A 15,871-nucleotide genomic window follows, 5' to 3' on the forward strand; every position below is an offset into this window, starting at 1 on the left:
CCACCGGGGTCAACTCAGACAGCCAGAGAACCCCCTCTGGCAAGGAGATGCAGACGCTGGCTGTAGGAAGTTAAACAGAAATGCTCAGGAATAATGAAAGACTGAGGGGAGCTGGCTGGCACCAACCACGTCTGCGAAATTTGAAACTGTGACATGGTCACTAGCAGTTTTCCAGAATTCCGCTGAAACCTAGGAAAAATAGTACCTGACCATAAGACTGAACTCTTTCAGACTCCACTTAAAGTGGTTTAAATACCACACAAATACTTCATTTAAAATTCCTATGATAACAGTGCTTCTCCAGGATGAAGTATACAGTGTTGAAAACAGTCATTTGAGTAGTAAATCCATACTGAATGGCAATGTTCAGTGACAAATGTTAGAATTTTTGCCCACTGTTCTTGCACGTCTTAGTAAACTTTTCTTCCACATGGTCGATAAAGGCACCTTCTGTGTCTCTTAAGGAAGATGGTACAAAGGAATTAGTGAAAACAAATGTATTGACCTTAATTTTTGTTCATCTTTTTAAAATTGCTGTTTAATAGTCTTTGCTTTAAAAGCTTGCTCTGTAGGTCAGATGCACATCTTGTTCTGCCTGTCATGTAGGGCTATTCAGAGGAGCCTTATTTGTCCAGGGTAGAACTTGAGCCTTAAACTATGTGTTTCAGCATCTTTTTATGAGTGTATGGCAGAGTCTTCTCGTCCAGCCTTCTTACTCGAGTGCAATTCACTCAAAATGGGCTGCTCCAAACAAGGTGGGAATAAATTTGGGGGAAAATTCTTCACAATACTCAGGCCTCAATCCACCATACCAACTACCTTTGTAATAAGAAAAAATATCCAACATTCTGGATAATCTACTATTTGCATTTTAAGAAAAAGCAGAAATCTGCATGCTTTACTTTTAAGATTAGGAATATCTTTCACCATATACACTACAACAAATGAGAAACTCCTGCATTAAAGCAATCATTAACACTGCTGGAGGCAGACCCTAAGAGATACAGAGAAAGAGCAAACCCACCGTATATGAAGTAGATTTAACTGGCCACAGCGCTTTGGGTAAAATTAGCTTTGAATCCCACAGTTTTCATGAGGCTTGTAGGTGATAAATCTCTGCACTGTTCTTCTGTTGGCCATATTTCAGCAACGGACACCCATGTACTAGACTGTCGACTGAAATAAAATCACACAACGTGAGAGTTGTAGGTTAAGTTTTATTTGGGGCCAAATAAGGACAACAGCCTGGGAGCCAGCATCCCAGAAAGCTCTGAGAAACTGTTCCCATGAGGCAGGGGAAAACTCAGTATTATATATGATTTCAGTGAAGGGAACATGCAATAAACACATTTAGTCAGAGGCTGCTGCTAATCACGAGGAGCAGATGTCACCGTTCATGATTTTAGTGCTTTTCTAGATATGAGATGCAAGAACTGGGGTCATAAAATCTCCTGAGATAAGCTTCAGAAACAAGCTTAGAGTGTCTTCTTAATAATTCAGTTAAACTTACAATAATATAAGAAAATAATAAGAAACTATCTGGGAAGTGAGTCATAGGCTGTAAATACAGACCTCCATTAACAAATCTAGATTTAATTTTCACTGAAACATAATCTTTTTCTCTCTAAAGTTACCCTCATTTTTATCAAATATAGCAAAATCAAGGTAAATTTGTCCACAAATTAAGTCTGATTATTTGTCATATAATAATAAATTAATATATAATCTATTATAATTTAATGTATTTATTATATAATTACATAATTCATAATTTAAATTATATATAACTTAATTTAATTTATAATTTAATTTATTACAATTTATATATAATAAATTAATATAATTTTAAAATTGGCTGTGCCAGAACTTTTCATAAGGAGTCTTAGGTTGAAATTTTAAGGTCTCCTAAGACTAGGAAAGCCACATCAAAGGCATGTCACAGATTTTTGCCTTATGATTTAGGTGAATTCTTTTCTTTTCAAGGTCCCCAAAATACCTTGATTCCTATACCTGTTAGGAGGAGATCTTCCTAATTTATCTGATAAAGCCACTGGGAACCTAAGGGTTTCCAATCTCTGGAGGGATCACATAGAGAGAAAAGATAACCGTTCCAAGTCTGCTTACATAGGTATAATTAACCAAATTGCTGTGAGTCATAATTAGCTTAAGGAGAAAGGTTTCTTTCTATCTGGAAAACACAGATGAAAAGCCAGTAATGTTTCAGACAGGAACCATAAAAATTATAACGATTATTTCCCAGTTCACTCAGTCCTATGTAAATAATCCTTTCTGTTAATAGTTTTATGAAGCAATCAGGTTTTCCATTAGAATTCTTTAATTTCTTATCCAGTTCAACATATGGTCTGGAAGTTATCAGAAATCTGTATTTATCAAAGAAATCTTTTCTATAAACCTTCTTGAAGAGGAGGTATTTTGCAAAGACATCAGAGTAAACCATAACTATCTATAGAATGGTAAAAAACTTAAGGCACAGTTTAAAACCTTATTACAATGCAACTGATAAGAACTTAGGTACTGATGAGACATACAACATTTTAAGATAACCAGAATTATGATTGATAACATTTTACCAGGATATACCGGATTTTTTTTTAATTCCATATAATTTCTAGAATATCTGTATTAATAATGTTTTCTCATACAATATAAACCAAGAAGATTTATTATTCATTTGATAATACTTCCCATGTAGTTTAACATACCAAATGAACCTTACTGGTTTAAAATCTCTGTTTGGGATATTCAGGGGCCCTCTGAAATATCCCAGAATTAGCTGAAGGTCAGAAGAACTCTTATTAAAATTTGGTATTTGGGAAGCTTATTAAAAAGTTTCAAAACACTTGATCAGATAAAAGCATAGGTCACTGTGAAATAATACTTATTAACAATAAAATATTTTAAAGGTAAATACAGAACAGATCACTTAAGGGGTAAAAGAAACTTTACAATCTGTTGCTAAAGGCAGATTAACATTTTAAGAAACCTTTGTCCTCTTAACAGGGAGAAAGAGAACTAAATCTAGCCTTGTACCTTCTAACAGTCATTTACTCGACTAAATTTATTCTAAACTTAGCCAATCCCGACCATGTACAATACTATTTTCTCAGGGTTCCTCTTCCACAAACCTTCCACAACTTTCTGTATCCATATTATTTTGTCCCTTATTTTCTTTTCCATTCAGAAGCAACCAGCTTTAGGATAAAATCACTCTTTTTCCATTAACAAAAGGTAATTCCATTCCTCATACCTTCTTTTACTAAAAACACATATCCTACTTTCCTGCTATATACTAAACGTTTCCTTTATGTTTCCTAGTAGCTTTAATTAAATTTTTAAAATAGAATCCTCAACTCTTAAAAATCTAATGAAAACTAAGAAGTAAGCAATTATGAGTTGCCTTTTACATTAGTATTCTGTAGATTGGCAAACAAATATCAATAATAATTTCTAAGAACCATGTGCTTTCTTATAGACAGTATCACATTTTGGCACTAAACATATTAATAGTCCTAGACACCTTTAGTTTCTCTGCAAAGGGAAGCCAATATTCAGTAATTAGTGATTCAGTACGTTACTATATTTGGGAATGACCTAGTTCCCACCATCACCAATAAACTTTCACCATTTAACTTAATTTAGCACAACTCTAAAATTTTAAGTTACCAAATATCTGGAGAATTTATTTTAAAGTAGACATCTCTAAAATATATCACTCCTAAAGAATTCATCCAAAGGCTCTTATCTCATTTGCATTCACCTCACTTTTAAAAATTTCACCATATCAAGTTACCTTCCTTGCTGACAAATTTGTAACAGATATAATAAGATCTTATTTGACTTCTATTAAACCTAGGTACAACAAAGGTATTATACTTAATGTTGATGACTCTAGGGACATGCCTATATTAATTAAATCAGCAAACTTTAATATCAGGTATTAATTTAATACTGAATATTGCCCAGTTCACATGAACCTGAAATTCATTCTGGCCAGTTTCCTTTTATATTTCTGAGAATTTATATAAGAGCTTATTTTCCTTTAGGCCAACTCCGTAGAACTTATTTACAAATTAGTTTTTATAATACTATCCAAAATTAAAGGCATATGCAGTACACACACAGACATGTAGACAGACACAACCAGAGATCTCATAGTTTCATCTTCCAAACTTGGTCATGAATCAGGTATTACAATGTAAAACTCACTAGTTTTTTTTTTTTTAACTCACTAGTTTTAACAGTTGGAACAAGCTAAATTTAAAAGTCTTCATTCCCCCACCTCCCCACCCCCTACAATCTCAGGAATTAGAGATGGTCTACGTAAGATAGATGTTCCTGAGAGCCTGGTCTTAAGGCACAGGGAAAGAAAAAGCAAGTTCTCCTAGAAGGACTTGTTCCTTCTGTGTCAGAATTCTGAGGTGATTTTCTAGGTTGGCTTTCATATCTGGGAGAAGTAAGTGGGGCTTTCAGTTATAGCCCTGAGGCATTACAGCCCATGTATATTGCCTCTCATTCCAAGTAAAGGCAAAAAGACTGATCATCTGGATGTACAGGAATACTGAAAAAAAAAATGTGCTACAGAGCTCTATCACAGAAAAGAAGTCGCTGCTTTTAGGAATACAGACAGTGAGGTATGGGGGTTTGGCACTACAGAATGATGAGGAGTATTTTAATGGGTGACGCAGAATGTGTTCTTCCAATGTCGGCAGAATCAAATGCCCATAGTTCTTTAGGTGCTAAGCCTAACAGTTTGTCTTGTTCAGTGTCATCCTCATCACGAGTCACAAACATTATATGATGAATGAAGCCTGACTAGTCCTTTAGGTCTAGAAACATTTCTCCCTTAAAAGTAAAGGAAATATGGACTTCATAAGTTTCCAATAGATCTCTGCATATCAGGTGACTGGGAGCATTTTCTACTAGAAGAACAAGGAGGGCCTTCCTTTATGTTGCCCTAAGTAGAATTCTAAAGGTAATGATTTAAAAGCCTTAATAAGTGCATAGAAACCCCTACCATCTGTACTGAGGTATTATTCCGAGGGAGAGAGCCTTTAATTTTGGCAGCGTTCAAAACTGGAAAGGTGGCTGGCGCCTGTATCTATGAGCGCTTTGATTGTTCCTCCTTGTATAATCATTTCTCCTTCTCCTAGGGTGTTAGAGAGGGGAAGAGGAAAGAGTCCCCATGTTCCCCCAGAGCAGCCCTATTCTTGTTGAACTCATAATTCTGGTCTAAAACCCAGTTTTCCTTCTAGGCTTCTCCTTCTTAACTTAACATTTATTTTCTGATGCTCTGGTTTTCTGCAGTAAAAGTAAACTTTGGTTTTCTCTTTGCAGTTGTGGATTGAATGGGGATTGGTTAACCGTTGACTGGCATTGAGTACTTATTTAGTCAACTGACGGTTCATGATTTCTGTAGATATTCCCTGTTCTTTCTTTTTAACGGTCTTAAAAGTTGGTCAGCCAGTGTAACAAGGGCGTTTGTAGGTAGTGTGAACCAACCTAGATTGTCTTTTGACCAGAATAGTCAATTCCTCATTTAAGCCTTCTAAAAAGGCAGAGTTAATTAAAGGATCTTTTTGGTGATTAGAGAATGAATGAGTCAAGTCAGAATATTACTTAAAATTTTTTTTAACCTTCCATAATAGTCCAGAATTGATTCATCAGGTCTTTGCTTGCACTGCTGGATCTCTGCCCAGTCTACAGTTTTTGGAAAAAGCTCTCGGATAAATTTGAGTAATTTTTGAGCTAATTCCTTGCATTCAGTGTGAGCCTGTGGATTATGTAATTCAAAGTCCATTAGAGGTCGTTTCCAACCTGCTTTCTCTGTCCATTCCCCCAGTTTGCTTTCAGAAACTAATTGATATAGACCTGAAAACCCAGGCTCGTAGATCCAGATGGTTAACTCAGACTCCTTAGCAAACCCCAATGGATCCTGACTTGGAGTGGGAAATTCCTTAGCCAGGGCTCTAAGTTCTGCTTGGGTCCAGGGTGTGTACATAAGTACTGAGGATGGTTCACATATCCCTGTAATAGGTTTCTCCTTAAGGAGAGCTATAATCACCTCTGATTTTTTTTTTAATACTCCTTTACTGGGGAAGAGGGAATAGCAGGAGGTGGAAGAGGCAGAAAAGAAAAGGAGATTACCTGGACCAGACAGCTCGGGTAGGAGAGGATACATGGGAGGAGCAGAGGTAGAGACAGTGTCAGTGCTAGCGGCCCTTTCTAGTTCTGACATAGTTTCAAGCAACTTCTTGTTGGTTTCCTGCAAAGAAGTTATTTTATCATGTCCTCTTTTAGAAGCTTCTAAATACCAATCAAGTAAGCATTCCATTCAGTCTGTTTGCTCTTAAGGCCAGCTTTTTCTAACTGTACATGCAAAAATATCAATGTTGGAATATCAAAAAGAACCCCAACTTGGCCATTTTAGATTGAGATCTCCTTTAGTATAATTTCCCCAATTAAGTAGGTACTTGCAAGTATGAGCTCCAAACATGGATCAGGCCAGGGTGTTAGTCCGAGGCTGGTGTTCTGATGCCCTTCGTCTCTGTTTGAAAGACTCTATTTCTCATTTTAAAGTTGAATTTGTCAGGAATAAAATTTTACATTTATCCTGACAAGTTCTATTGAGGTAGCCAAACTGAGGAAAAGCAGCAGCTCAGCCTCTTACCTAACCGCTCAGTCCAGACCCTGATATCTTTCAACCAGGCCCCACCCAGTAAGTCTCCACTAGGTGAGTATTTCCCCCCAGTATCTCTCTGCTAGAGGGCCAGGTACCTGGATACATTGCCAAACAAATCTCAGTGTCATCAACCAATATAGGAGATCCAAGAATCAGTAGAGACTCACCCAAATTCATCTGGACTCTCCAAGGAGGCGGATGGGTGCAGAGGGCCTCTGCTGGTATCAAGGCTCCAGTTCCTTGCAGAGTTCAGGCGAAGGAGAGAAGTCTGCTCGGGGTCCCTTTGTGGTCACCAAAAACTGTCAACTGAAATAAAATCACACAACGTGAGAGTTGTGGGTTAAGTTTTATTTGGGGCCAAATGAGGACTATAGCCTGGGAGACAGCATCCCAGAAAGCTCTGAGAAACTGTTCCCAAGAGGCAGGGGAAAACTCAGTATTATATATTTCAGTGAAGGGCGGACGTGTAGTCAAACACACATGTAGGCAGAGGCTGCTGCTAGTCACGAGGAGCAGACGTCACCATTAATGACTTCAGTGCTTTTCTAGAAATGAGAAGACGTAAGAATTAGGGCTCATAAAATCTTCTTCTGAAAATATCTAACTATTTGAAGGCCTGTACAGTCAGTCTTCCCAGAGCACAGAGCACCTCATTCCTGATCTCCATCCTGAATGCCTTTCAGGGTGTGTTGGAGGTCAGCAGCTGCAGCGGCTTGTGATTTAATCCGAGCAGAGGTAGATGGCAAGTGCCAACGTGATCCTGTCCTTGTAGAGGCAGATGGCAAGTGCCAATTTTAAGTTAGCAAGACGTGAAGAAAAATGAGAATTTAACAATTTGTTCATGATGTCTCTCAGAACATGGTCTCATTTCTGAAGATCAGGATCCAGGAGTAGTAAATTGCTGAACAATTTATAAATGAGAATCTAAGTAAAATTTTGCTTAATCTCCCCACCATTTCTGCTTGAATTAATTTTGTCCTTCAAATTCCAACTCAAATCCTACTTTATTTCCCTGGAAGTGTCTTTTAAAACTTCTCATTAGCACTTTGGAACTTGAATAGCACATTTTGTATTCTAGCCCATAGTTTACTTAGATGTTTCTTAACATCAAAGGGCTTGGTCTTACAAAATATTCTTGGCATCTTCTTCCATGGTGACTGACATGTGAGAAAATTTGACGGGTACCATTTTAATTACACACCTAGACAAGACCATTTAAATTTAATTCATGCTAAAATGTATACATTTTTTGCAAATAAATTATCTTAATTTACAATTATAAAATTATTTGCTTCTCATTGTGAAAAGACAATAAAACTCAATCATTATCCCACTATTGAGAAACAACCACTGTTAAAACCTTGTTTTGTTTATAATTGATATGTAATTATAATATGTAAATGTAATATGTATTATTCATCCTTATCCAAATAAAAAATGCTGGATTATACAAATTAACTCTGCATAAACACTATAAAAATGGCACCCTAATAATAATAACAGTGTGTGTGTATTGATCTTGTGCCAGAGAACATGTGCTTTACATAATTAACCAAGTGCTTTAATATGTGTAACAAATTTAATGCTCACAATAATTCTGTGATGTAGATTCAATTATTATCATTCCCATTTACAGCTGAGGAAACCAAGACAGAGACAGTTTAGGCGATTAAAGGCAGTAAAGCCAAGATTCAAAGCTACGCAGCTTGCTTCTGGAGTCTATATTTTAACCCACTGGCTCTCTACACAGAACACACTGAGTTACAAACTCAATCTTCAATAATATATTAAAAGTTATGAATAACAAAGCCATTCATTAACTGGGCATTTAAAAAATTTACTGTATCATTAAAGGTGACAGGTAAAAAAATACCTTTTATATTATTTGCATTTGCAAGTATTACTATTAAGATACAATGCATAAAGCTTATATTTTTGTCATATTCCTAACTTTAGAATAATAACTTACCTGTACTTAAGTGTCATGACTTGAATTTTAATCCAAAAGGGTCCTTTTCATAAGTTGTCTAGAAATTTGGCAGATTACATTGGTACCAGATATGCAATTATTATTATTAATTAATAATTATTAATTATAATACTGTTATTACTACTATTATTAATATTGTTTCTTATTGCTAAACTTCTATTTGGAATTTGACTTTTCCAAATATTGAATAATTCACCAGTAAAATTCAATTTTGAGGGTTTTGTTACAGCATTTAAAACTTGCATATGAAAGCTTCATAGATTGAGCTAAGATTCAAGATACTGTATAGCCCATTCATTTTACAGTGGAGCGTAGGACTTCAACTACCCTTCCGTGAATAATTCAGAATGATATTTTAAACAGGATGAAATTAAAGCAATCTATTCAAAATTTGGCAACTTAATCATAAATGCAAATAGAGTTACATGTTTTATTTCTAGAGCTGAATTTACTTCACGCAATAGAAAAAATATTGAACAAAGCTAAAATAATTTGCTGAGGCTGGAATAGAATAAATATTGACTGTTGTTAGTAAACTATAAAACAAAGGTTTTTTTACATGGTTTAAATGAAGCAATATGAACTGAAATAGAATTTGTACACTTCCAGAAACTAAGCAAATAAAACACCACAAATGTCTGCTTAAAAGCCGAATCAGTGTGGTACAAAAAGAGTGAACTTGGGGATATCAAACAGGAGTTAGACAGGGTTGTCTTCTTAGTGACTGATTCTAGGTCCTGCCACAAGCAGATAATAAAATATTAAAAGTACCAAAGGAAACTCCCTAATAAAAGATTTTTCATCTTTAATCAAATCCAATGTGAGGCAAGTTAGTTTAGAAAATGCTTTAGTTGTTTCCATTTGTAACAATACTGACATCTGGTGGTTGTACAATTTATATCTTGCTGCTTCCAATTTACTCTTATTTAAAAAACAAATCGAGTTAAAATTAAAAAGTTCCCCATACCTTAAACTTTTACTTATCCATGTATTGTAATTATAACTGTAACTAACAAAATATTTAAATAAACCAACGGCATTTGATATTTAATTGACCTCTCCTCATCTCCAAAATGTAATATATTTCATTTACTACAAGTAGAAGTGCTTAGATGCCCTGAACAAGTAAAGAAGGTTACATATGAATCAAGGCCTCTTGAATTTCCCAATTTTATCCTAATAGCTCCTAAGAGTTCACATTTATTGAATATCTCGCTATTTCAGACCCTGTTTTAAGAACTTTTTATATAATTGTCTCCTTCATTACATAATATGTTAAGTAATGTAAAACCATTGTTATTCCAATGTATAAATTGTTATTCCAATGTATAAACAAGGAAAAAGGCTTGTCCTAAACTACTAAAAAGTAAGAAAACTGGGATCCCAGTGGCCATGCTGTTAACTGCTTTCCTATATTTTCCCACTGGAATAAACTTTTAACTTTTTCTAGATTTTTTTTGGTATTATCTCTCCTATTGCTCCTCTGTTTACCCAGCAAGAGTCACATTTATGTGTGAAGCTATAGACCTAAGTATAGGGTATATTCATATTCTATGGATTATATTTTGACTTCATTTTCATCTCCTTAAAAAATCCCCTCCCACCATTTTAAATTAGCAATCTAGTTCTTGCTCAAATATTATTTAAATTGTTAATCATTAGAAAATCTATTTTAAGCAATACAATATCCTCTCTCGGTCAGTTTTCACTCATTCATCCATTTGTTCCATGAACTGATTTCATTACTACTAGATTATAAACTCCTGGCAACTGAGCTCTGTTCTCCAATCACAGCTCAGTCCAAAGTCTTCTCTAACCGGAGAAAAGCCATCTCTGAGTTGGTCATTCCACCTGGCAGATAAAACTCCATCAGAAACATTAACCAGGATCTTACCTCTCCTTTGTCATTTATTGCTGATTTTGAATTGTACTGTTCCATGAGAAATAAAGATGCAACTTTGTACATATTATATCCACAAATACTTTTTTTGCTCATGTAATAGTTGTCATACTTAGGAAATGAATAAAAATAATACATATTTCCCCATATCTGTTTTAAGTTATTTAGAATCAAATGTTCTTTTTGTACCTGTCGAAAGTCATGTGGTTTTGGACTGAGGTATACACCATTTGGATATTTTCCACTCTCCACAAACATGAACTTCACCTTACGTGAATCCAGCTGTGGAAATGTAGTTATAAATTTAGGAGATACGGCCTTCTTGGGATGATTCCTTAAGCTGGGCAGGTCAATCACTGTTCCTGGGAAACTGCTTTTTATTCTCCTTTCTCCTTCCTTAATGGTCCTTGATGGTTTTTCTGGAAGTCTCAAAGATGTATACAGTTTTTAACTAAAATCAGGAGGCTTTATTTCCCACATTTTGACTTTTATTTCAGATTGTGGTGGCTGCAGGACATTTTTTTCTATTTGGGGTTGTGATCTTAGGTTGAACACTGTCTCTTCTGCAATATCCCTGCCTCTCCTGCCTTTCTGGATCTCAAGGGCATTTTCCCATGTCAGAATCTGCAACAGATGTAGACATCGGTGGAAGATATGCCACTGTAGTAATGGTGCATCAAATATTATCCCTATGGGCCTGGGTGATCTCTGAAAGATTTACAAAGCAGGAAAAAAGCTCAGAAATGACAGGGTGTGTGGGGGGGGAGGGGAGATGGAAGAAAGCATCATGGCTAGTACAAATATTCATTCAGCAACCTTGTCACCGCAGTCAGGGCACTAGAGGCCAGGAATTCTAAATGACTAACTTGAAATTCATGCCCCTAAGTAACAGAGCTATTGGGAGAAAGACATGAAAACAAAAAATAAAGCTTCATCTAAGGCAATGATATTACGATAGTGTTATGAGAAACAAGGAGAGGGCTCAGCTAACACTATCGGGAAAATAGAAGAGACATCAAAAGAAAAGTTATCATTCGAACTAATCTTGAAGGACAAGGAGAAATATGCCAGGGGGTAAAGGGAGGACACAACATGTCACCAAAGCACAGAAAGGACAGAAAATTTGTCATAAACTATTTCTAGGATTCTACGGCCACCTAAACTGTACTAAGTGTGCTGTAGCTCCTACTGCTGGGATCTGTGGACAAAAAGCATGGATTTGCTCTCTGCTGATCAATGACAAGGAAATGGCTGGCACACTTCTCGACTTTAAAGCATGTATCAATATGTTACTAGACAAAACCAATGAATGTGAAATCTCATTAGAAAGAGGGATAATTATCAATTAAAGTATATTTGGCTAAGTGGAAATGTAACAATCGTGGTTCCTGGGAAATAAAGACCTGAGGTGGGGGTGAATTTCCTTGTTTTGTGTTAGAATTTTATGTTGTTTGATAATAGCATCAAAATAAAGGATCTTCAAGATTCTAAATGCGATTATGCAACAATTTCAAGTTGTGAATGAACAGAAACTACTTTGGAGAAACACTGAAAATGTCAACTTGAAAAGTTAACAATAAATATTTTGTAACATAAAATAAATTGTTGTCAACTTCTAATATAAATATATTTTTTTAAATTTTTTTAAATGACCATGGCCCATTGAGAGAAAAGCAAGAAGCACGCCTGGCAGGAGCACAGCATAGGTAGGTGAGCCGGCAGTGGAATACAGAGCTAGAAAAGTCAGTTGGGTGACATCAGCAAAGGTCTTTCATACCACACCAAGGAATTCTAACGAATCAAAGATACGGCAAAATTTCTTAACCAAGATAAGAGATACAAGAGGAGGAACAGTTTACAGGAAAACATCATAATAATAAGTAGATTTAAACAAAATATATGTCCATTATTTAATTGGAAGTGTAGGCTTGTCGCTAAGTCAGATTTTGCTGTAATAATGCTATCTAATAAACTGCCTACAAACTCAGCGCCTTAAAATAAATTTAAAAAAATTTTTGCAACAGAATGTGGGGAAGAGGGAATTTGGATTCTGCTAACAGGTATAAGATTTCTTTTTGGGGTGACAGACATGTTCTAGAATTATACAGAGATGAAAGTTGCATAAGATTGTAAATGTACTAAAAACCACCTAATTATACACTTTAAAATGGTAAGTAGTGAAATTATTTTATGTAAATTTAATTTCAATTGGAAAAAACCAAATTAATCATTAAATCATGTTGTATAAATTTCAATAAACATAAAAGACAAACTTTTTCTGGGAAATAGAAAGAACAAGTCTATAGGCATTATCTGAGTCTATTTAAATACTGCAAAAAAAATAGTCAAGGGACAGGAAAGCTGCACAACAAAAGAAGCAAACAAAGTGAAAAGGCAGCCTGTGGAATGGAAGAAAATATTTGCAAGCCGTTTATCTGATATTTAAGAATTCCTTCAATACAATAGCAACAAAAACAAATAACCTGATTGAAAAATGAGCTAAAGACTTGAATAGACATTTCTCCCAACAAGATGTAAAAATGGTCAACAGGTAAATGAAACGATGCTCAAGTACATATGGCACTGACTACGTACAATTCCTCAACTTTCTCCAATGCTAAAAATCATCAGCCCAACATCATTAATCATCAGGGAAGCACAAATCAAAACCACAAGCTATCACCTTACACCTGTTTGATGTCTATAATCAAAACCACAAAAGACATTGCTGATGAGGATGTAGAAAAACCGGAACACTTGTACACTGTTGGTGAGAATGTAAACTGGTGCAGCCACTATGGAAAACAGTGTGGAAGTTCCTCAGAAAATTAAAAATAGAACTACCATATGATCCAGTAATCACACTTCTGGATATTTATCCAAAATAACTGGAAGTCAGAATCTTGAAGAGATATCTGAATTGCCACATTCATGCAGCATTATTCACGACAGTTAAGATATGAAAACAATATAAGCTTCCATTGCTGGATGAATGGGAAGAATGGTGCTGGAGGAGGTCATCATAAGGATGTGACCACCAGCTAACCCATGAGCTGGACTTGGGCAATCAGAGGTCTCTCACTGCCTCCCTTGTCCTGGGAATGTGGATTTCACTGGCATTTCCTACTCTAGAAGCTGCCCAATGACACAGCCTTGAGATAGGAACAGTATTCTCTTGAATGATATGTATGTAAAATTAGGCTTCTATAGTATATGAATTATGCATTAGTCATTGCAGTCCCAAGACACTCTGGCAGAAAGAAATCAACTGGAGATCTAGTTGAATGATTGAAGCCTGCGATGGCAATATCATATTATAATCCTCACTCTACATGGAAAAAACTAAGGTACAGAGAAACATAAAGTTATACGACGTATGGCTGAGAAAGTAAGGAAAAGTAAACTAGCAATAGTTTCATTCAGTCAGACTTTTAGTGGAAAATGTTATTATAGGAGCTATATTTTGGCGAAGATACCACATTGGAAATAAAAGAATGGCTTAATCTGCATTCAGGAAGCACAGTTATTCTCCATTTATGAAATTACACTGGTTTCAAGGACCCAGTTTAAATACTATCTCCAATAAAAGCATTCCCATTTTGCCCGATCAGGATTCACCCTTCCTTCTGAATACAGCAATGGAACGTGGAGCTACATTTCCCCTGTACCTGGTGTAAAGCTAATTATTTACAAGATCGGCCACTAAATTAGATTATAAAATTATTGAGAAAAAACTCCTATCTTTACAAAACTATGTAGGGTTCTGCATACTTTAGGTTAAGCCATATAAAATTCCTTTTATTCAATCATTTTTCAACTTTACAAAAATGTCAGTTTTATAAGGTTCAACAGTAAGAGAAATAATAGGAATTCTAAGTTTGCCAAATTCTGGAAATTACAGGACTCTCTGAAAATTATATCTAAAAGATGAAATATCTAATTATATTTTTCTAAATAATTAATCTTCTAATAGTGGCAATATAAAAAATAAATTTTCATCTAAATTCCTTCCTCAAATGTTTTCTACTGGAAAGACACAAAATATTTTTCTTACCTGCTTTTATAATCTGCTAATTAAAAATACATTTCCTCAGTTATCAAATCTATGCAAATATAAGCTTCTTCTGCTTACATATCTGAGTTTAATTTTGTAACTAATTATTTGGGAAGATAGATAGATAGACAGACAGACATAAATACACACCTGATATCTAAATGCTGACAACGTAAGAAAGAGCATTGTAAAATAGTCTGCTATTAAGATTACAGTAAACTCTTTAGATCACAAATTCATGCACATTTATAAGTTCATGAAGAAATCTAGCACCTTCCTTCAGCTGGGCTTTCTCCTTCTTAATACATTTTTCATGATATTATAGAGAAAGAAACTGTTTCTCTCATAAATGAATTCATCTCATGTCTAACTTACAAAACACCTAGATTCCAAAGAGCTAGTCAAATTGACAAACTAGAATAATTCAAAATAAAAACAAAAGCAGGAAGTATTCATTAGAAAATCGATAATTTCACTCACCATTTAAAACTGAGAGTTTTTATAAAAATGTCTAGGGAAATATGTCTCAACAAACCTTTTCTGCAAAGCCAGTAAGACTAAGCAAACAGTTTATAAGGGAAACATTCAGCCTTTGCTTTACAAAAGAATCCAAAGTATCCTTAAGTTTTATGCAGCTGGGTTGCTAAGAGACTGAATTAATTTTCTAAAGGACTCAAGTCAGAGTAGGAAAACACAGTGAAAGCAAGACATTAATGTTGCCTAAAACCTAGCAACAAGGCAGTACGTCCTGAGCTCTTTTTTGAAAGGTTAGAAAATCAGCATACAATGAACTCAATACTCAATAAATATCAAGACAGAGAAAGATAATGAATAATTCCACTCCAGAGCAGTTTTACTAAATAACATCTTGATGATTCACCGTTTGTATTTTATTTAGTAATATCTTTTATAAGTCGACATGAGTTTGACATTTAATATAAACACGATTTGAGAAGCAGTTTCAACTTTTATTACCTTGGGGGTCAAGAAGTTTTGAGTTAATTTCCTCAGTGTTCATTTTATAAGGCAAATGAAGATTACAAGTTCTTCGTCCCTAGGGATGGCTTATCCTACTGATTTCTGCAAAATAATTGATGAAAAAAAGCTATCTGTTTTTACTGATCAAAACCTACACTCAATGATATCTCCTGGTGAGATTTAAAAAATTGTTGTAGAAAATTCCAAACATGTATAAAAGTAGAAATGTATAATGAATCCTCATGTAAC

General features: G+C 35.1%; 1 protein-coding gene across 1 annotated transcript; it reads right to left on the reverse strand.

Annotated features, from left to right (window-relative positions):
* Window positions 1-379: 379 nt before the first annotated feature.
* Window positions 380-11,304, reverse strand: C7H7orf78 (chromosome 7 C7orf78 homolog; the record flags this gene model as incomplete). Its single annotated transcript, XM_064487385.1, is given in 5 exon segments — window positions 380-446; window positions 448-458; window positions 1,025-1,164; window positions 8,670-8,755; window positions 10,781-11,304. Coding segments are annotated over 5 exon segments (828 nt in total), but the record flags the coding sequence as incomplete, so codon positions are not given.
* Between the last annotated feature and the right edge of the window lie 4,567 nt (window positions 11,305-15,871).

This window comes from Camelus dromedarius, chromosome 7 (genome assembly GCF_036321535.1).
Source record: "Camelus dromedarius isolate mCamDro1 chromosome 7, mCamDro1.pat, whole genome shotgun sequence".
In the NCBI taxonomy this organism is placed as follows: domain Eukaryota; kingdom Metazoa; phylum Chordata; class Mammalia; order Artiodactyla; family Camelidae; genus Camelus; species Camelus dromedarius.